At 41.8% G+C, this 24,234-nt stretch overlaps 1 protein-coding gene across 2 annotated transcripts in view; it reads left to right on the forward strand.

The window, feature by feature from the left end:
- Positions 1-24,234, forward strand: part of MINPP1 (multiple inositol-polyphosphate phosphatase 1) — a 75,341-nt gene that overhangs the window by 9,915 nt on the left and 41,192 nt on the right. For both annotated transcript variants that reach the window (XM_073685505.1, XM_073685504.1), the window contains exons 4-5: positions 5,270-5,370; positions 10,273-10,406. In XM_073685505.1, the coding sequence (XP_073541606.1) occupies positions 5,270-5,370; positions 10,273-10,406 (235 nt within the window). The remainder of the gene's footprint in view (positions 1-5,269; positions 5,371-10,272; positions 10,407-24,234) is intronic.

A 24,234-nucleotide genomic window follows, 5' to 3' on the forward strand; every position in this document is an offset into this window, starting at 1 on the left:
GTGAAATTCAAACTGGAAAGCCGTGGTTTGCCCAGGAATGCAGGATCTTTCACCGGATAGGTGGAAATTTGGCGCTGGATCTCGGTCTCCTCTATAAAAGACTCAGATAAGAAGACACCATTAAGGTAGGACAGAATATTCTGCTACTATGGAGGTGGTTCCAAAGCCTGCGTCTGCAGAGCCCAGCGCTAACCCGGTCCCAGTAAGTACTAGGTCCAAGGTTATTCCCCACTCTCTTTTGAACAGGATCCCAAATATATTTTAAATCTCCCCTTTTTTAATTTTAGGGAGACAAGGATCCTTCACCGAGAGTGGGAGAAAATACTACAGTTCGCAAATGTGCCATCTGTAGGAAAAAGCTTGCTTCAGGGCATAAGAAACCCCTATGCCAGAAATGTACTAACAGCATTGTGAAGGTAGAACAGCCTTCCCTTATGGAAGAAGTCAGGGGAATGGTTCGGCAGGAAATACAATCCTCCCTAGCCTATTTCTCACAGTCATTCTCGCAAGCCAGAGCTGAGGGTCCATCTCCACCAAAAAGGAGAAAGTATACGGTTAGGGATACCTCTGATTCAGAAGAATTGGGATCTATGGAGGAACCAGAGGAAGGGGTCCTAAGTGAAGATCATGAGGAAAATAGGAAATATTACTTTTCTGCCGAGAATATAGAAGAATTGTTGTCGCAGGTGAGAGACATTATGCAGGTGGAAGAGGAGAAGAAAACTCGTACAGTTCAGGACGAGATGTTTGGGGGTCTGAAATCCAAGAAGAAGTTAGTGTTCCCGGTGCATGACAACATTCGGAGTCTAATTTTGGATGAATGGGAATCACCTGAAAAAAGGCTTAGTGTTGCAGGAGAAATGAAGGATAGATTCCCTCTCGATGAAAATGCAGCTAAACTATGGACGGAAGTTCCTAAGGTTGATGTGCAAGTGGCAAGGGTAGCGAAGAAAACAACCCTTCCCTTTGAAGACTCGTCCCAGCTCAAGGATCCTATGGATAGGAAGATGGACAGACTGCTAAGGAAGACATGGGAAACATCGGCGGCTTCACTGAAGACGAATATTGCTTTGACTTGTGTAGATCGGCGGCCTTATCTAATTCTACAAGAAGAGTTCTATGGTTGAAGATGCGGAGTGGGGACAGCGCATCAAAAGCTAAGCTTTGTTCCATCCCGTTTAAAGGAGAGTATATGTTTGGAGCAGTCCTGGATGAGTTGTTGGAGAAAGCATCCGACAAGAAGAAGTCTCTGCCAGAGCCGAAGAATCCAAGAAACTTCAGGAAGAGACCATTTCTTCCCCCTCAACAACAGCAGCAAGCATTTCAGTACAGAGGCAAGGGTAAAACCGGTCGCTGGAGTTACCCAAAAGGGGGAAGAGGAAGGAATATCTTTCAAGGTTCTAGGCAAGACAGACAATGATGCCAAGAAGGTAGGAGGCAGAATTGAAAGCTTCCTTCCTCAATCGCATCTAATATCTTCAGACAGGAAGATCCTGGACATGGTGACGGTAGGAGCCGAAATAGACTTTGCTATCTACCCTCCAAGAAGGATAGAAGTAACGTCTTTACTATCGACAAGATTACACAAGTTCCTAATGTCAGGTTTTCAGAATCTTCAAAACTCAGGAGTTATTTCACCAGTGCCTCGCATGGAACAGGGAGAAGGTCATTATTCTCGCGTGTTTCTGTTAAAAAAGGTTTCAGGTTCTTACAGGATATTCCTCAATCTAAAACATCTCAACCAATATGTGAAATACAGAAGGTTCAAGATGGAGTCGATAAGGTCCACGATTCCGTTAATTGGGAAAGGATTTGTCATAGCAACAGTAGACCTGCAAGAGGCATACTACCATGTGCCAATTCATCCGGCCTACAGAAAATTTCTCAGATTTGCTGTAAGTCAGAACCAAGAGGTACTTCATTTTCAATTCAATGTACCCCCTTTCGGAATTTCATTGGCACCCCGTCTGTTTACAAAGATCATGGCCGAGGGTTGATAAACTACAAGAAGTCAGATCTGATTCCCTCCACTAGGAAGACCTTCTTGGGAATTCTCCTGCATTCTCAGCAGCAAGCCTCTTTTCTGACAAAAGAGAAGCAGATTCAGTTACGGTCGAAACTTTATGCACTGAAGAACCGGAGCAGAGTGTCAATAAGATTCGCCATGTCCGTCCTCGGGTCCATGACCTCATCTATTCAAGCGGTATCTTGGGCTCAAGCGCATTCAAGGGTCCTTCAAAACTACATCCTTTCCTGTTGGGACAGATCTCCAAGTTCCCTCTCCAGCTGGATTCATCTGCCAGAGAAGGTGAAAGTATCTTTAAGGTGGTGGCTCTGTCCAGAAAATCTGGAGAAAGGTTCAGTATGGATTCAACTTCCCTGGTTATTGGTCAAGACAGACGCAAGCCAAAGGGGATGGGGAGCAGTAGTCTCCCACGTGGCCTTCCAAGGGGTCTGGTCACAAAAAATAGCAGAGCAGTCCTCGAACCTAAGAGAACTGAAAGCGGTGGAGGAAACCCTATGGGATTCCAATTCTCTGCTTTAGGGGTCACATGTCAGAGTCTACTCGGACAATATGACAACTGTAGCCCACTTGAGATATCAGGGAAGTACAAGAAACAGGATATTGCAGATGATCTCAGAAAGGATCTTCCACTGGGCGGAGCATCATCTACTATCCTTGTCGGCTCTGCACCTGAGGGGCTCCGACAACTATCAGGCAGATGTGTTGAGCAGGAAAGACATTCATCCAGGGGAGTGGAGTCTGAACTCGAAGTTATTTCAGATGATTGTTTAAAAGTGGGGATACCCAGATGTGGACCTGTTTGCTAACCAGAGAAACACAAAAGTAAGAGCCTTTTTCTCCTTGGACCCCGAGGATTCAGCAACAGGGATAGATGCATTTGCTCACCCTTGGGAAGTCGGGCTCGCTTATGCCTTTCCCCCGATTCCGTTAATACCAAGGACCTTACAAAAAATCAGGTCGGAAGGGGTCAAGATGATCCTAATAGCTCCAATGTGGCCAAAAAGAGCATGGTTCGGAACATTGACCAGTCTAAAAATGGAGGATCCATTGATGCTTCCTCAAATCTACGATCTGCTGCATCAGGGTCCGATCTACCATCCGGCCCCTCAGAATTTGTCTCTAGCGGCTTGGCTTCTGAGACCGTCCTCTTAAAAGCCAGAGGCTTCTCAGTACAGGTGATCCATACACTGCAGAAAAGCAAAAAACAGGTCACTAATTCCATCTATGAAAAAATCTGGAAAGTTTTCAAGCTGTGGTATGATCCTCGTCCATTAGATCCTTTTCGGCCTGACGTGGCCAGAATCTTGGATTTCCTACAGACGGTCTGTCTAAAGGATTAAGACCAAGCACACTGAAGGTCCAAGTCTCGGCTTTAAGCTCCTATTTTGATACTGCTTTGGCCCAGAACAGATGGATTAAGAGATTCATGATAGCTGCTTCTCGGATGAATCCAACAAGAGCTAAAATAGTTCCACCTTGGGATCTCAACATAGTTCTTAGAGGCCTAACTATGCATCCTTTCGAGCCAATAGCTGAGGCACACATAGACAAATTGTCTTGGAAAGCGGCATTGCTTATAGCTCTGACTACAGCCTGGAGAGGGGGTGAAATCCAAGCCCTGTCTATCAGAGAGCCTTATTGTCGTATTTTGGAGGACAGGATCATCCTCCAGTTGGAACTTTCTTTTCTTCCCAAGGTGTCGTCTGATTTTCATATGTCTCAGCCCATAATTCTTCCGTCATTCTGTCAAAATCCATCAAATAGCAAGGAAGAAGAATTCCACCCGTTGGACATAAGAAGGACTATAATCCGCTACTTGAGTGAGACTGAAACTTGGAGGAAGGATCAGAACCTATTTGTTCAATATGGAGGCACCAATAAAGGGAAGAAAATTGCAAAAAATACGCAAGCAAATTGGATTAAGAAAGCAATTTGTGAAACATACATAGTTCAAGATTTGCCTCCTCCAGAATCCTTGAAAGCTCATTCTACTAGAGCTATGTCGGTCTCCTGAGCGGAAAAAGCTAGTGCATCCATCGAGCAGATTTGCAGGGCAGCTACGTGGTCGTCTGTCCATACCTTTGCTAAACATTATAGACTAGATGTAATATCAAATAGCGACTTAGCATTTGAAAGGAAAGTCCTTCAGGCTGTTGTCTCTCCCTAAGATTCATTCTTTGGTATTACTCCAGGTGTGCTGTCGTGGAGGGGATTGGAGAAAATAGAATTAGACTTACCGGTAATTTCTAAACCCTCCACGACAGCATGGGTAATTCCCACCCTTTCCTTATTGATGGAAAAATCCTTAGTGTTCATAAAATATTTAGAGCATTCATACTGTGTGGTCCTTTGAAAACACTGGGGATGGTAGTGGAGAGGGGCTATTTAACCTCTTGTTTTCCTGTCCTTAATTAGGATGGGGAGGCTATCTCCAGGTGTGCTGTCGTGGAGGGTCTTAGAAACCGAATTACCGGTAAGTCTAATTCTATTTTTTACATATTAAGGAAGATATATAAGGTATTGAGAGTATGGCCAATTTTCATCCCTGGATACTGGATTGTTAAAGACTTACCACAAGTGGGGACTGTTAATCTGTTGTTTTGTCTGCAGGCTGGTGTAGCTCATTTTAAAGTTTTTTTTCATTTTCTTAAAGAAAAAAAAAAAAATTTTCCAAATACCCTTAGATTTTAGATGTAGGAAATGGGGGGAAATATAGAGCATCTACAGTGAGCTGGTGTGGACATATCATTGGTCTCACAGGTGCTCAAGAGGTAGGTACCCACATCCACCTCCAAAGCAGCAAGTACGTTCTGTCACAGACACATTATTGGGCCGTAAAGGCTCCATATACTGTTCTTGCACAGAGGCCCTCTTCTTTGTGTCCATTCCTGACAAAGAGAGTCCCCCCCCCTATCTTCAGAACCCAACTCATGTGCACTACATGGACAGTTCATTGATTTAAGGTGGCCTGCATTGTCTCCATGTCACCTGCGGGGGCACTGCAGGAGAATTAAACACTTTAGAATTCATTGCAGATTACAGCCGATTGCTGATAGTCATTATTTTCTTGTTTATCCTTCAACATAAAGCACCCAAAGCATACAACCCCTTTAGTATTTCAGTTTAGCATTACAGCTTCAGAACTGCCCATATAAAATGACAGAGAAAAATCCATTTGTCTCTTACTGTGCTTTACTTCCCCACTTCTGTCACAACATAAATGTCTTTATTACTTTATTACAGATTTGATACAAGTGGCCTTTTTTACCTGCTCATTTGAACTCGCCATCAACAGTGTGGCGAACTCTCCCTGGTGTAGGCTGTTTGATGAGGAAGATGCCAAGGTATGTTACACCGCAGTGACTAGTACCAGACTGGTACTAATACTGTGCGATTGTATATGAATATTATAGAGCTGTGCTCCATTGAAGCCATATATACATTTCTCTAACGTACATTTATGTCATATGGCGTGTCACACACTGAGCCCACATCTTTCCTGGCAGATGATGGCTGAGGTATTTAGCCATCATCTGCCTCTAACCACTGCCGGTGGAATGGAGGTGAGCCCGTGGCTGTTAACATGTTAAAGACGCTGTTGATCCCTGACTGCAGCATTTAACACGCTCTTGCAGGGGGGCGCGTCATTTCACGTACACATCGGCGCGCCATGATCATGGGGCGCCAGTGGGTTTCCATAACAGCCGGGGGGGGTCTGCTGAAGACCTCCATGTCTGTCACTATGACACTCTTATGAAAGCTAGCGTTTAGCTGACGTTCATAGGAGATCATGATTTTAGCTATAAATAACAGTGCTGATACACTGCTATGTATAATACAATTAATCAAATAAACCAGCTTCAAGTCCCCTAACGGGACTAACCAGTACAGTAAAAAGTGAGGGGAAAAAAAAATAAAGTTCAAATTGCTCTCCCCACTTTATCCTATTAAAAATAAAACAAAAAAAAATGCACATATTTGGTATTGCCACATTCAAAAAAGTCCAATCTATCAAAATATAAAATAAATTAATCCAATCGGTAAGCGGTGTAATGAGAAAAAAGATCAAAACGCCAGAATTATGTCTTTTTGGCCGGAGCAACGTTGCAATAAAATGCAATAAGAAGCCATCAAAACATTGTATCTACCCCAAAATGGTATGTGTAAAAATGTCAGCTCAGGGCGCAAAAAAAAAAAAAAACCCTCACAAAGCCCTATATCCCGAAAATTGAAATTGTTGCGGGTCTTGGGGAAAAAAAAATTTCTGCGAATTTTTTTCAACACTGAACAAACATTTTATAGTTTTGTTTGTTTTGTTTTTTTATCTGTGTAATCTTACTGACCTGGAGAAACATATTGTTAGGTTTTACTGTATAGTGAACATGGTATATAAAAAAATAAATTTATATAATTGCTCTTTTTTTTTGCAATTTCAACGTACGTGGAGTTCTTTTCCCTCTTTCGGCCACGGCCCCGCTATCAGTATTCGGTCAGTATTTTGTATTTTTTCTCAGGAGTGGGAGCCAAAACCAGGAGTGGGTGATAAATGCAGAATTGGTGACTTGTTTCTATTATACCTTTTCTCTGATTGTTCCTCACCTGGTTTTGGCTCCCACTCCTGAGAAAAAATACTGACCAAATACTGATAGTGGGGCCGTGGCCTTCCAGTGCATCACATGATAAAATGCATGCGAAAAACAAGACCTCCTATGGCCTTGTGGATGAAAAATGAAAAAGTTATGGCTTTTTGAAGAAGAGGAGGAAAAAAAAAACAAATGGAGAATAGCCTGGTCATGAAGGGGTTAAAGATGTTTTATGAGACTGTGAGATTAATAGTATATTATTTTATTATTAGGATATACCATTAGTATCAGATCAGTGGGGCTGGATGTATCGACATCTTCTATACATAATAACCTACAGAGAGCAAAAAGGGTCCTCACTCATACATTTAGTTTAAAGGAGTAATTTCTTGATTGATACAAAAGATAAAACATATAAATTAGGGAGTGCCTGTATTGAGACAAAAATAAAAACAAACAGATTTGCATCCAGAGTAACAAAATGTGATCCACAATATGCATGTACAAAAAATATAATTATTCATCAATTGTTACAGAACATAAGCATATCCATATTACAATAGAACAATCATGATCATTTTATAAAGTCCTGTTTGATATAGCTAAAAAAAAAAAGACAATAGGCCCAATTCATTGAAGCTTTTACGCCAGTATTGTGCGGTTAAAAGCTTTGAAAACTCACACAATTTTGGCACAACTCGAGGTTGTGCTAAACTTTTCAGCTTTTTGGCGTTCTCACACTATTTTTGTCCAGCTCTGACAAAGTAGGTGGAACGTGACTGGGACAGGGGTGTGATAGGCGTCAAATTCATGATGAGTAGGATTCGTGACAAGGTGCAGGTTGTCTGATGCTACTGATTGATGAAGTAGTGCACATCTCTTAATGAATCAGGAGCGTCCTACTCCAGCACTCCCTCCTTATCAAGACTGGCGTGCTGAAGGTACTGGGGGATATCTCACTTTTCAACACTTGTGTAAGGGTTAAATAACTAGGATTGGTCTACATTGTATGGTGTTTCATGAATATATAAATCCATATCTATATATTGAAGGAGTTGTTTTTTTAAAGACAAGCCCAATGTCTGTGCCACATTAGGACATATGGCAGTCATAGATGGGCGTTCCATGCTCGGGCCCCTCTGAAAGCTAATGTGACAACTCCCGCCTGTCCGGTGTATTAGCTTCCATTCTCTGACTGCTCACCATGTAATGCTGTATTTTTCCTGAAGCGTATGCCTGGGATGCTACAGCTTTACCCCATCCTCAGCCGGAGTTTGGGAAGCTGACCGATCTGATGAATCGGTATAAGGCTACGTTCACACACAGCGTATTTGCTGCTTTTTTTACGCGCGGGTATTTTCCTGCAGTTTTTACCTGCGTATTTTTACGCAGGTAAATAAAACACCTACATTCACTGCGTTTTTTGCTGCGTTTTTTTACGCAGCGTTTCAGCAAGGTTTTCGGGGACCGGACTTGAGAGGGTGCTGTCACTAGTCGGTGATTGACACTCTGTTGTCATTGTCACCGAGGTTGAGTTGCATTCTGGCATTGGGGGCGTAGTGCTCAGCACAGCACTGGGGATAGCTGCAGGCACGGTTGGTGTTGCAGTCACTGCAGCAGGAGAGGAAGAGGATGGCATTGTTGGGAGTGGCTGTACATTCCCAATGGTTCTGTAAAGGGAAACATCAGCGGCGGGGAACCAGGAATAAAGAATCCCAAAATAGTGGGATTTCTGGTTCCTGTTTTCCCTAGGGCTGCCCCCGTGTGACGTCACATCCTTCATTTCTCCTGCACCTTCGTAAAAAAGCGCTGGAATTACGCAGTGTGTGAACACCACTGCGTAATTCCATCGCTTATAATGGGCACAATATGGGAGAAAGCGCAGGCCGCAGTGCGTAAAGAATTGACATGTCAATTCTTTACACAGCTGCTCTTTCGCGCTGCGTAAAATTACACAGTGTCTGAACGGCAAAGTGAATTTCCCATTCACTTTGCTGGCAGACACGAGGCACATTGTGTATTTTGAAAAAGCGCGCGCAAAAATATGCATTGTGTGAACATAGCCTAAAGGCCCTTTCTTACGACCGTTCATAAGAATGCTCGTTCCTGATCATCTGCCCATAGTCAGCCAACAAACAAGAAAAATGATCATTTGTCAGCTGATTGATTGTAGGGCCCAGATAAACAGTCCTTAGTTGTCAGCTGCACATTGCCTGAGTGTGCTATTTAAAAAATTGCACTTACCCATTGATCCTCTGAGCGTTTGACCGCTGCAGCCAGTTGGTGTTGCATCCACATCAGTCATCCACCAATTGGGTCAGACAAAAAGAAGAAGATGAGACCAGCAGTGGACCTGAAACAGAGGATTGATGGGTATATGTTCTGTATATTTTTATCACATTCAGTCCATATGTTAATTTAAAAAGATGGGTAGAAAACCCCTTTAATGATTGCTCTGTCCCCATAAAGCTTGTATTGGTTCTTGTATATGAGTGCTGAGTTACCTTGTAAGTCAGGGGTCTTTATAGGCAGAAATGTGCCTGTATGAAAGGGATTCTAGGGTTCGTGCACACGTCTTGTACATTTTATATATAAGATCAGGTAACTTCCTATTGGAAGCCTCCTGCAGAGTATTCAGATCACATACTGCTTTGCATATGTTCATTCTTTTTGGCATTTTTTTAGCACTTTTTCAGGCTTTAAAAGGTTTGATGAATCTGGCCCTGATGTAATAATAATAATCTTTATTTTTATATAGTGCCATTAATTCCACAGCGCTTTACATACATTATCATCACTGTCCCTATTGGGGCTCACAATCTACTTTCCCTATCAGTATGTCTTTGGAGTGTGGGAGGAAACCGGAGAACCTGGAAGAAACCCACGCAATCACGGGGAGAACATACAAACTCCTTGCCGATGTTGTCCTTGGTGGGATTTGAACCCAGGACCCCAGCGCTGCCAGGCTACAGTGCTAACCACTGAGCCGCCGTGCTGCCCCATGTGTGTGCACATACTCTTAGGGTTGTTGGTTACATTTGCTGTGTGCTGATGGTTTTGTATTTTTGGACTGATGCAACATTATGTTGAAATGTTTCTTCACAGGATTGTAGTTATCAGAAACTCCGACCCTTGTTGTACGATACAACAATACTAGTCAAATGCGAGGTTTACAACGGAAGTAGGAACATGTTCACAATTTACAATAAGAAAGCAATTTTTTTATTGCTATCACAATGGGGCTGAAATCTAAGTGTTTATGGAAGGTGTTTAATACATTTATTGCCGTAAGCCAGAAATAATGGCACAAACGTGAACAGCACTTGTATCCTTGCTGAGATGTTGTCATTGAAAAGGCTCTCAGTAGAGCTCGTCATCCACCACTGATTAGTGGGGTCGGAGTTGTGTTTGACCCTCTTGGACTGTAACTGGGCTCCTAGCCACCATGTGCTATGGTTTGTTAGGGTCCGGTAGTGACTGCTATTAGAGCACCCTCCATGGATGGATCCCTGGTTGACTCCTGCTTGCACGGCTCCTCACTATTGTGCAGCTGCTTGCTTTCGCATGGTCGCTAGCCATGGAGTTGACATATTCCAATATTGCTGTATTGCCTTCTGTACGTGTTGCGCTTACCCATCCTGTCTCTCTCTTTATCACTCGTAGATACTGGAATACCTCAATGACCTGAAGCAATATTGGAAGCGGGGCTATGGATTTGATATCAACAGCCGCTCCAGCTGTAACCTGTTCCAGCATATCTTCCAGCATTTAGACAATGCGGTCGCTGAAAGTAAAAGGTATTTCCGTGTTTCCGGCAGCTGTTTTCTTGTCCTAACCATGGGGTGTAATGTCTCTTATAATGCTGTTTAGATTACTTCCTAACTGTTTTGCTTTTTCCTGTTACTAGATTACACATTCTTTTTTTACTTTCCACATTTGGATAACATAGCTTATACTGATACCTAATTACATTGTTTCTCTTGGCTTAAACCTGTGATTATACCTTAATAGCATGATATTTATTGGCAGACACCAGGCATGGATTAATTACACGTGCCATTAGTGGAGCTGCATTGCTCAGCATTACCTTAGCTGGGTTCACATTTCATTTTTTTCTTACTTTCGACATTTGGCTTGAAAAGCAAATCCATAAGCCGCCATGCACAGAGACAGGTATTCACCAACATACTTTTTTTTTAACTGTAGAGGAAAGCATAGTAGACTGTATTTTTTTTCTATACAGTGGTCCGATGGAAATATAATGCTCTGGATACGTTTTGTAAAATTGGAGACATACAGTATGTCACTATATGACTACAATGCAGTGCTGTGTGTTGGTAGTTTATATTGAAAATACTCCAGAAGCATATATCTGTAAGAAAGGAAGACATGGCATTAATGGAGCCTAGGCCGAGTAGTGCTTTCTGCTTAGAGAAATTAAATCAAGGCCTCATTCAGACGTCCGTGTTTCACGTACTTGTGGTATCTGTATGTTTCACAGATACAACACATACCCATTATAATCCATGGTACTGTTCACATGTCCGTGTTCTCAGACTTTGTGTCCGTGCAAAACTCACAGAAACATGGTAGTTTTTTCCAGCAGCACAGATGACAAGGACCAATACAAGTCTATGGGTCCGTGAAAAACACGTACAGCACACGGATGGCATCTATGTGCTTTCCATCTGCTGTCTGTGTACTGTAAGTGTTTAACATTGCAAAGTGTTGGAAAAGCTTTGTAATTTTATTTATTTCTTTATCCATCTGTGAAAAACACTGATGACCAGACTGATGGCAAAAATGGATAAACTGATGACACCAGTACAATTTTTTCACTTTTAAACACAGACGTGTGAATGAGGCCTAAAAGGGCAAAACTTCGGCAAACCATGCAGCTTCCCAAATACTAAGGGCTTGTAATATAAATACTGTCAGGATTTTTCTCTGCATGCCGGTTTAAATAGTCATCACATGACTGCAGGCATGCGACTTACATACTTGCGGTCAAATGCCAACTATAGTCCTATCCGCTTCTCGCAATAGAACATTTTTGCATACTTCGGGAAGGTGACATGGGCATAGCTTAATCACAACAGTGTGTGTATTACCGTGTGCATATTGCAGACTGTTATTCGGCAAGCTGCACTGCTTGACAAAAGTTTTCCCTGGGATACAAAACCCCCTAATGTACAAGAAGGTTATGATTATACTTTGTGCTGATCATTAAAAGCACTGTATTAGCACAGTGGGAGTATGCCCCCTATACTTACCACTGGTTGAGAACTTACAATCTAGACTAGGGGTGGGCAATTAATTTTCCCCTCGGGACACATGAGAGACCGTGACTGTTGTGGAAGCCGAACCAATAGGCTGAAATTAATTCTGCTCAATATTAATAAATTAATCATAATTTTATATTTATTGTATCACATAATATTGAGTAGAATTAAGTATGCCAACATCGACCTATATTCCGTATGAGCCACCACACAGCCCCCTTTATACAGTATGGGCCCCCACACAGCCACAGCCCAATTATATACAGTATGAGCTCCCACATAGTCCCCTATATACAGTGTGAGCCCGCACCCAACCTCCTATATACAATATGAGCCCCTACATAGTGCCCTATATTGAGGTCGAGAACCTGCGTAGCGATCTATATACAGTGTGAACATGCACCTAACTTCTCAAAATACCGTATGAGACATCGCACAGCATCTCTGTATACCGTATGAGACCTCATATAGCATCTCTATATACCGTATGTGACCTTGCATAGCATCTCTATATACCGTATGTGACCTGGCATAGCGTCTCTATATACAGTATGTGACCTGGCATAGCGTCTCTATATACAGTATGAGACCTGGCATAGCGTCTCTATATACAGTATGTGACCTGGCATAGCGTCTCTATATACAGTATGTGACCTGGCATAGCGTCTCTATATACAGTATGAGACCTGGCATAGCGTCTCTATATACAGTATGTGTCCTGGCATAGCGTCTCTATATACAGTATGTGTCCTGGCATAGCGTCTCTATATACAGTATGTGTCCTGGCATAGCGTCTCTATATACAGTATGTGTCCTGGCATAGCGTCTCTATATACAGTATGTGTCCTGGCATAGCGTCTCTATATACAGTATGTGTCCTGGCATAGCGTCTCTATATACAGTATGTGTCCTGGCATAGCGTCTGTATATACCGTATGTGATCTGGCACAGCATCTCTATATACTGTATGAGACCTGGCATAGCATCTCTATATACCGTATGTGACCTTGCATAGCATCTCTATATACCGTATGTGACCTGGCACAGCATCTCTATATACCGTATGAGACCTGGCACAGCATCTCTATATACCGTATGAGACCTGGCATAGCGTCTCTATATACCGTATGTGACCTGGCATAACGTCTCTATATACAGTATGTGTCCTGGCATAGCGTCTCTATATACAGTATGTGTCCTGGCATAGCGTCTCTATATACAGTATGTGTCCTGGCATAGCGTCTCTATATACAGTATGTGACCTGGCATAGCGTCTCTATATACAGTATGAGACCTGGCATAGCGTATCTATATACAGTATGTGTCCTGGCATAGCGTCTCTATATACCGTATGTGACCTGGCATAGCGTCTCTATATACCGTATGTGACCTGGCATAGCGTCTCTATATACAGTATGTGACCTGGCATAGCGTCTCTATATACAGTATGTGTCCTGGCATAGCGTCTCTATATACAGTATGTGACCTGGCATAGCGTCTCTATATACAGTATGAGACCTGGCATAGCGTCTCTATATACAGTATGAGACCTGGCATAGCGTCTCTATATACAGTATGAGACCTGGCATAGCGTCTCTATATACAGTATGAGACCTGGCATAGCGTCTCTATATACAGTATGTGACCTGGCATAGCGTCTCTATATACAGTATGTGACCTGGCATAGCGTCTCTATATACAGTATGTGTCCTGGCATAGCGTCTCTATATACAGTATGTGTCCTGGCATAGCGTCTCTATATACAGTATGTGTCCTGGCATAGCGTCTGTATATACCGTATGTGATCTGGCACAGCATCTCTATATACTGTATGAGACCTGGCATAGCATCTCTATATACAGTATGTGACCTTGCATAGCATCTCTATATACCGTATGTGACCTGGCACAGCATCTCTATATACCGTATGAGACCTGGCACAGCATCTCTATATACCGTATGAGACCTGGCATAGCATCTCTATATACCGTATGTGACCTGGCATAGCGTCTCTATATACCGTATGTGACCTGGCATAGCATCTCTATATACAGTTGTGTTCAAACGTTTACATTCCCCGGCAAAATTTTTCCTTTCTTGGCCTTGTTTCAGAGAATATGAATGATAACAAAAAAACTCTTTCTCCACTCATGGTTATTGGTTGGTTGAAGCCATTTATTGTCAAACTACTGTGTTTTCTCTTTTTAAATCTTAATGACAACCAAAAACATCCAAATGACCCTGATCAAAAGTTCATATACCCCAGTTCTTAATACCGTGTATTGTCCCCTCTAACGCCAATGACAGCTTGAAGTCTTTTGTGGTAGTTGTGAATGAGGTTCTTTATTTTCTCAGATGGTAAAGCTGCCCATTCTTCTTGGCAAAAAGCCTCCAGTTCCTGTAAATTCCTGGGCTGTCTAGCATGAACTGCGCGCTTGAGATCTCCCCAGAGTGGCTCAATGATATTGAGGTCAGGAGACTGAGATGGCCACTCCAGAACCTTCACTTTGTTCTGCTGTAGACAATGACAGGTCGACTTGGCCTTGTGTTTTGGATCGCTGTCATGTTGGAACGTCCAAGTACGTCCCATGCGCAGCTTCCGGGCTGATGAGTGCAAATTTGCCTCCAGTATTTGCTGATAACGTGCTGCATTCATCTATCCTTCAACTTTTACCAAGTTTCCTGTGCTTTTGTAGCTCACACATCCCCAAAACATCAGCGATCCACCTCCGCGCTTTACAGTAGGAATGGTGTTCCTTTCATCATAGGCCTTATTGACCTCTCTCCAAATGTAACGTTTATGGTTGTGGCCAAAAAGCTCAATTTTGGTCTCATCACTCAAAATGACCTTGAACCAGAAGTTTTGAAGCTTGTCCCTGTGCTGTTTGGCGTATTGTAGGCAAGATACTTTGTGGCATTTGCCAAGTAATGGCTTTCTTCTGGCGACTCAACCATGCAGCCTATTTTTCTTCAAGTGCCTCCTTATTGTGCATATTGAAACATCCACACTTCTAGTTTTCAGAGAGTCCCTGAATTTCAGCTGATGTTATTTGTGGGTTTTTCATTCCATCCTGATCAATTTTCCTGGCAGTTGTGGCTGAAATTTTGTTGGTCTACCTGACCGTGGTTTGTTTTTTACAGAGCCCCTGATTTTCCACTTGTTATTCACAGTTTGAACGCTGCTGACTGGCATTATCAATTCCTTGGATATTTTTTTGTGTCCCTTCCTGTGTTATAAAGTTCAACTACCTTTTCCAGTAGATCCGTTGACAATTCTTTTGCTTTCCCCATGACTCACAATCCAGAAACGTCAGTGGCTGGATGAAAGATGCAAGAGTCTGTCTGGATCCCAGAAACTCACTCAGCTTTTATACACACACACTGATTACAAGCAAACAGGTCACAGGTGAGGATCTTACCTTTAGTAGCCATTCAAACCCATTTTCAAATTCTGTGCATGTTATCAGGCCAAAATCACCAGAGTATGTGAACTTTTGATCAGGGTCATTTGGATGTTTTTGGTTGTCATTAAGATTTAAAAAGAGAAAACACAGTAGTTTGACAATAAATGGCTTCACCCAACTAATAACCATGAGTGGAGAAAAAGGTTTTTTGTTATCATTCATATTTTCTGAAACAAGGCCAAGAAAGCAAAAATTCTGCCGGGTGTGTAAACTTTTGAGCACAACTGTACCGTATAAGACCTGGCATAGCATCTCTATATACAGTATGAGACCTGGCACAGCATCTCTATATACCGTATGAGACCTGGCACAGCATCTCTATATACCGTATGAGACCTGGCACAGCATCTCTATATACCGTATGAGACCTGGCACAGCATCTCTATATACCGTATGAGACCTGGCATAGCATCTCTATATACCGTATGTGTCCTGGCATAGCGTCTCTATATACCGTATGTGACCTGCATAGCATCTCTATATACCGTATGTGACCTGGCATAGCATCTCTATATACCGTATGAGACCTCGCACAGCGTCTCTATATACAGTATGAGACCTGGCATAGCATCTGTATATACCGTATGTGATCTGGCACAGCATCTCTATATACAGTATGAGACCTGGCATAGCATCTGTATATGCCGTATGTGTCCTGGCATAGCATCTCTATATACAGTATGAGACCTGGCATAGCATCTCTATATACAGTATGTGACCTGGCATAGCGTCTCTATATACAGTATGAGACCTGGCATAGCGTCTCTATATACAGTATGTGTCCTGGCATAGCGTCTCTATATACAGTATGTGACCTGGCATAGCGTCTCTATATACAGTATGTGTCCTGGCATAGCGTCTCTATATACAGTATGTGACCTGGCATAGCGTCTCTATATACAGTATGTGTCCTGGCATAGCGTCTCTATATACAGTATGTGTCCTGGCATAGCGTCTCTATATACAGTATGTGTCCTGGCATAGCGTCTCTATATACAGTATGTGTCCTGGCATAGCGTCTCTATATACCGTATGTGACCTGGCATAGCGTCTCTATATACCGTATGTGACCTGGCATAGCGTCTCTATATACAGTATGTGTCCTGGCATAGCGTCTCTTTATACAGTATGAGACCTGGCATAGCGTCTCTATATACAGTATGTGACCTGGCATAGCGTCTCTATATACAGTATGTGACCTGGCATAGCGTCTCTATATACAGTATGTGTCCTGGCATAGCGTCTCTATATACAGTATGTGACCTGGCATAGCGTCTCTATATACAGTATGTGACCTGGCATAGCGTCTCTATATACAGTATGTGTCCTGGCATAGCGTCTCTATATACAGTATGTGTCCTGGCATAGCGTCTCTATATACAGTATGTGTCCTGGCATAGCGTCTCTATATACAGTATGTGTCCTGGCATAGCGTCTCTATATACAGTATGTGTCCTGGCATAGCGTCTCTTTATACAGTATGAGACCTGGCATAGCGTCTCTATATACAGTATGTGTCCTGGCATAGTGTCTCTTTATACAGTATGAGACCTGGCATAGCGTCTCTATATACAGTATGTGACCTGGCATAGCGTCTCTATATACAGTATGTGTCCTGGCATAGCGTCTCTATATACAGTATGTGACCTGGATCCCCCTTGTTCCTTCTCAATACACATTTCAATTATGGCTTCTCTGATACAGGAGAGACACACTTCTCATTTGTGGTTTCCATTCTTTGATGGGAACAATACAACTGTGTACAATGGAAGCTGTAAATTTGGATAAGGCCTCATTCACACTTCTTTGTTTTGCTGTACATGCTCTTTCCTTGTTTTACATGGATTGACACATAGCAAAAGAAACCCATGACATGTCTGACCTGTTACAATTTGCGGATCAGATTAACCCATTCAAATCAATAGGTCTGAAAAAAACAGACCCCACACAGATGACACCCTGAAGATGATCTGAACCAGCACATTGACATCGGTGCGTTTTTTTCTTGTATGCTAAAAAAAAATAAACGGACGTGTAAAGATTTGCTGAGGGCAATTTTTTAGTAAATGAAATGTTCAATCCATTAACATCCTTGCTCTTCAGAAGTATAATTACAGTCTAAGGGTGTAAGATGCCTATCATTCATATCGAGCGATGCCTACTGACTACCCCATGAGAGGGTCACACTGGATTTTGGATATTGGTGGAATATAGTAGTTGTGGGGACTATAATTATTATCTCTAGATATGTAATTAATATGTCCCAGTATTTTTTAGCTTCTCATTCTTACTCGCTGTCCCTCAAGACAACCTACAAGGTCATGATACAGAGTCTTCCCCAAATGTGTGTCAGGTCTGACAGATTCTTGGGATGTGATGTTCTGAATTATAGGGGAATGGCGAAAGGTTCGCTTTAAAATGTCTCTCATATCTCCAAATGCTATTATCCTGCGGGTACGGAGGTAATCTGCAGGATAATAGCGGTCTAATTCTGTCTGGCCCCCTTATTGAAAGTGCAGCTACTAGGAGAACATTTATGTTATTCATCCCTGGAGATGCCGGCTTTCAGTCATGCATGTGTGCCCAGACCGACTACAGTCATGCGTCTGTGCAATGCCAGCTGTCAATCAAAGTGCTGGTGTGTGTTTACATCCGCCGCTCACAATGCTATGAGCCATGCCTGTAGTCGCTCTGCTGTACCTGAGTCAACTGGCCACTCCCAGGAGAAATAAAGTTTTGTTTTCCAGTAGCCCGACAGCATTAAAACACTATTAACCTGCACATTAACCCATATCTGCATTGTATTAGTGTTTGGGACATGTCGGGTTCCCTTTAACCTTCTCGCCACCTATTTATATATATATATATATATATATATATATGCCTTCAGACAAGTAAGACTTGGGTCAATATCTGGTTAATGGCCCAAACAGATGTTACACAGCCGAAGGCATAATGGATAATACTGGAAAACAATACATGGTGATAACAGTATAGTTGTACATGGTGACTAGTTTTCATCTTTACTAACTGTAGGCGAAAGCTGTCGTCAGAACTATCCGGTAACTGCTATCTCTCCTGACTCCAACATACAGAATAATACTGGAATCAGCTGAGTGCCCTTGTGTTCTCTGAGACGGCCGCAGTTGGCATCATCTGGCAGCCGCTTATCTCCCCAGCAAACAAAAGGATTGGGGGATTGAATTCTAACCGCATGATCCTTCTACCCCCTGGCATAATCAGTCAGTCAGTAGGCCTCCACACACATTAGATGGTCGGCTGAGCCCACCAAAATCAGTTTTTGGATGACTCTTCTCCAATTTGTATGGAGGCCTTAAAATTTCATATTTTATTCATGACAGACTAATGGACAAATGTTGCCATAAATTGCATTAAATATGCACAACAATGGTAGAGAATTTGCAGTTTCTCAATCTTTTATGTTTATATCTGGAAGATGTCCTCTGCTTAACTTCTTCCAACTGGAATCGGAATACCACTTTATCACCCGTCTGTAGGATAGATGTAGTCGTCTAGATAGGTCATGGTCTCAGCTCCGGGACCCCCACAGATGGTCAGATAGGGTTATTTTTGTCTCCGTTAGAATGGAGCAGCAGTGCGCATGCTCGACCTCCGCCTGTTTTCAGCTCGGGGAGGACGCGGTGCATTGTCATTGTAATGCAAAAATTTGTGAATGACCTGAAAGTGTTTCCAGGTCATGGCCATGCAGAACAGTGGAGTGTTGTATAAAACATCAGCACTCCAATATTACTGAAGTTCTGGCTTCTTCATTAACCCCATGTGAAGAACAAGGCCTCAAAACTTCATCATTTCTACTGCATCTATGGGAGTGCAGATAGAAAAGGTTGATGTGGAGTTTTGGGCAAGAAATTGTTGGGCGTACAAATTTGTTTCCACCACCATGAGGTTTACAAAATTCTCAGAGAAAAAGACTTTGAAAAAGTTTTCTGTGAGGCCAGTGGTGTCAAATTGGATTCCTGATTGGGCCACAAAATAAGAAATATGTGGCTCATAAGTCATAATCTTCGGTGGTGAGGTCCATACGGGGTCTCTAACGGTGGGCCCTGGCTCATTTGCTGTCCTGGGGCGTCTGTGTGGGGTTCATTATCACTTGAGGAAGAGGAGGAGGAAAAAGAGAGGAAGGTGGCATCTTCTCCTTCACGATCAGTGTTGGAGGCAAGGAAATTGTATGCGTCCTCCTCTGAATACTGACTTTGGGAAGAGCAGGACGTTTTATTTTTCGTGTGTGTTGGATAGCCAAGTTTTATTTAGGTGAGTGTTTGGTGTAAACTATTTTTTTTTTTTTTTAATTAGAATTAAAGAAAGAAAAGAAAAAAAAAATAGAAGCAAAGAATTAAAAAATAAAAAGGAGAATTAAAACATTTAGTAAAAAAAGTATTAAATGGACAACAGTAAAAACATTTACTGTGCGCAGGCAACTAAATTTAAAATTACGCTATCTGTAATTCTATGCAGTAAAAAAAAAACTATTGTATAATTACTGCAATAATTTTCCACTGAAATTCAGAAACTACAGTTACTAAACGGACATCAGTAAAAAAAATTATTGCGTCCCCACAACTATCTGACGCTAATTCTGATTGCATTTAATACTGTAGTAGAAGCTGATTACTACTGCTTTTTTTTACAGTGGATTACACTGTCCCTAATCAATCTATCTCTCTCAATTAATTTAAATTATTTTTTGATTCATTTTTTTACACTTTACTATCTGACACTAATTCTGATTATATTTTATTAAAAATATTGTAGTATTTGTGCTGATTGCTACAGTATATTTTTACTGTCCCTGATCTAGCCCTATTAACTAATCTAAATGATTATTTTTATTTTCATTCTTTTTTCCACTTTTTGGAAAAATAAAAAACAACCGGATGCCGATCAGTGATGTGTGTCACTGATAAGCGGCTACAGGACATACGCACTGAGGTGGTGCAAAGAGGCGAAGAAAAACTGGACAGGAAAAAAAGTGCTAAGCCAAAAGCAAGCATGGATAATGATCAGTGATGTGTCACTGATCAGCGACTCAGCAGCTGCAGGTCGCTCGCACGGGGGTGGTGCAAAGGAGGGAAAAAATTGCAAAAATTGAGCAATCAAAAACTGATCAGCGCTCGGTGGCAAAAGGGCGGTTAGGGGGAGAGGGTAGGGGCACAGAGACAGATTGGAGTGGATTAGAAAAAAGCAGGGGACAGGAGCATAATTGATTGCCAGGACCTAACTGTACGTCAAAGGTAGTGAAGGGGTTAACGGAGTTCACCGAATATATTTGTGTAGGAGCACAGAAAGTGATTCTCGAGATACCTGAATATAATAAATTATACATTAAGTTTCAAGTAGCAGGAAAGGGCTGTGACAACCTCTTTTTAATAATTATACCGAAATTATTGTAGAAATATTGGAAAAACTAGAGGATAGAAACAACACTTACTGTGGCCTTGATAAGTTTTACATATAACTTTACAGATTTCTTTTCTTTAGTGCACAGTTTATTCCTTATGGTGTCAAACCCCTGACAGATGGAGCCCTCCTCACACATTGCTGCGCTAGCATTTGATTCTGTTTCCCCCACCATTAATTCCAAGGGCTATATATGTTCTTGCCATTCGTTTGTCCTACTATTTGGGCTGTATTGTGAGAGCATGACGTACTGTGCAAATCAGATAGTATAAGTCAAATAGATTTCTGTTTTTTCTTTTTGATTTATTTATTTTTTTACACATTTTAATTTTCCTACTTAAATAATCTATTTCACTTACGTTAATTTGTCTGATGACCACAGGGAGGCAGCGTGTTCCTTGAAATTATTCATTTTTATTCTGCAAGTTCTTAGCTTTTCACCAGCATTTGTAGAAATCCCTCGAATTTATTGATTGAAGATTGCAGTGTTATGCATATAAAAGCTTAGCTGTATGCAGAAGAAGCACTATAAATATTAATTTAGATCCATGGATGTATCCCATCTGTATATGGCTGCCTAAAGGGGTGTGCATAAACTCATCCAACCCGTATTCCCTTCATTACTTGAAGACTAATTGCTTAGCAAATATTAGGTTTATGCATCTTTTACCTTTTAAAATGGCTTTATATCGCTAGCAAATATGGCTAAAAATATGTAGATTCCAATAGACTAGATTAGTTTCTCCCTTAAGTAACATGGAGTACTCTTTCCGTATCACTTATTCCCAGAACCAGCTATGTTCTTACATTGTTGATCTGATATAGTAACTGCTTGGCTCATGTTGTCTCTCTCGCTATCTTTAACAGAAACTCTTGCTTAAAAAGACTGCAGTATACAGATAAGTATAAACCACACAGGAAAGTTGTGATAGAATCAGATACTGACACAACATAGACCAACTTAAATAAGCACTCCGGTCAAAGTTTTTAGCGTCTTTAAAGGGGTTGTCCGGTCCAAATTGATCTCACACCCTGTGTGACTGGAGACTTATGAATCCCCCCAGCGCATGAACTGTGCGCTGCGGGGACGTCTGATTTTGAGCCGGGACCGGACGGTATGTATGCTTTATACATACTCCTGGCCTGAGCCTGTCCAGTGGACGTGGCCTCGCTCCATACACTTATAGGGAGCGAGAGGCGTGCCCTGTAGTCGGCAACGCCCTCTGGACGGTCGCATCACTAGTCGGACAGCATCACTAGTCACTGGTTAATTTTTCCTTAATAAATGGGTAAAGGGGGGGCTGTTATTTCAAATAAAGGTGTCAGTGTGACTTTATTTCTATTAAAGGACTTTATTCTGTGTGTGTATTATTTACAATACGACAATGGGGTCGTCTTATAGATGCCTCTCCATTACTGACCCCTGGACTTGATGTCGGCTGCCAATTCAAAGCAGACATCAATCCCAACACTATTACCCCATGTGCCAATGCACCAGGGCAAGTGAGAAGAGCAGAGGCTAAGCGTCAAATTTGGCACAAATTATGTGCCATTTTTGGGGCAGCTGAGAGCTAAGTTTTTCTGTCTGCTGAGAGCTGATATTAATAGCCTGGGAAGCTCCATGTGTATTACCCCCTTCCCAGGCTATAAACGTCAGCTGCCAGCTTTCCCTCAGCTGATTATTAAAATTTCAGGGGATCCTACACCATTTTTTTTCCTGTAATTTATTCATTTGTTACTAAAATACATGTACAGTAAACTACACACGCACTGTACTTATTCTGTATGTCACTCACATATTTCTATTTATTTAGGTATATATATCTATTCTTACTATTCTATAGTGACGGGTCACACTGTGATGTTACTGTACTCGGCTGATGAAATGTTGGGTTTTCTATGAGATGGATGCGTAAAAATCAGACGGCACATGCATGGTCCGAGTGCCGTGCAATTTTCTTCTTGCACCCATTGTCTTGCATAGGCAAGTCTCGTCCGATATACGTGGCCACTTGCAGAATCCTGCGATATTATTTATTTATTTATTTTATTTTATTTTTATTATTTTTTTTATTTAGTTTTTTCCTCAGTCCGATCTGAGCTGAGAAAAGAATTGCAGATAAGCAGGGAATCATTGAATATTAGTCAGAATGCAATCTGTGGGGTTTTTTAAATTTTTTTTTTTATCGGATTGCACTCGTCCTTTTCTCTCACAGATGAGCCCTTAAGGGAATAAAGTTATTTCCTGCTTAGCGCACTGGTTCACATTCTTCAGGCAGTCACTCCCGTTTTTGGCATAACTTTAGCTACAAAATGTTGTAAATTGCTCAAATTCTAGGTTTCTGTGCCAAACTCAACAAAAGTTGAAGAAGTGGGTGTGGTTTGGCAGGAGGGGTGGGGGCAACACATTTTAAATAGATTTAATTAATTTTATGCAAAATACCAGTTGTGCTAACTCTGCCACATAATCAATCAGATCCTCCATTCTTTGCTTCCAGAAGCATGGGGGGATAAACCTATTTTCCATTTCATAGTTAGAGAGAGTATGCATTCATCTGCTGAAAATATAGATAAACTGTAGGTGTGATAGTTTCCAGCAGAAAGTTTTCTATATGACTGATTAATTTTCGCCATCATGCATTTTTGTAAGCTAAAAGCCGGATTGGATCCAAAAGGAGGATACGTTTTAAGCCTTTCCTTTTTTTCAAAATAGAATCCATTCCTCTTTCAGGCTTAAAGGAGTTGTCCACTACTCGGTCAACCCCTTCTCAACTGCTATGTTACTCCGTATAAAATAACAGCCTATACTCCCCTCCGGAGTCTGTGCCAATCCAGCAACTTTGGCACTTGGTCTCCCGGGCCTCACATGACATTATTATGCCACGTGAGCCCTGCAACCTATCGGCTGTTACTTCACTCACACTTTCTTTGGACAAAACTGACATCTGGAGGAAATCAGACTGCAGTAGCAGCTCTCATTTCTTGCAGGTGTCAACTCCTTCACTGAAGGAAGTGAGAATAATGTGATCTTTGATTGTCTGCAGGGCTCACAAGCGATAACAATGTCACGTGAGCCCTGGGAGACCAAGCACAGACGTCACTGGAACTGCACTGCAGGCAAGTATGGGCTTGTTGTTTTATACGGGGGGATATAGAAATTGAGAAGGGATTGTCTGAGCAGTGGACAACCCAGTTAACACCACATTAGTTTGTATATGTAGCTACTTAAAATTTAAAGTTTTTTTTTCCAAGATGGTAAGTTATCACCTACCCATAGCAGAGTGAGCCTCTGCAGAGGCCCATGTGAATAAAGCGGAGGTCGAGCATGCACACCTCCACTCCACATCAATTTAATATAGGAGTACTTGACTGTCTGCTCTTTCTTGACCTCTGCTTCATTCAGATGGGCCTATCCCATACAAGAGCCCTTTAAATAACTT

The sequence above is a fragment of the Phyllobates terribilis genome, unplaced genomic scaffold (assembly GCF_046119375.1).
Source record: "Phyllobates terribilis strain yellow unplaced genomic scaffold, ASM4611937v1 Scaffold_5__5_contigs__length_657084704, whole genome shotgun sequence".
Lineage (NCBI taxonomy): Eukaryota > Metazoa > Chordata > Amphibia > Anura > Dendrobatidae > Phyllobates > Phyllobates terribilis.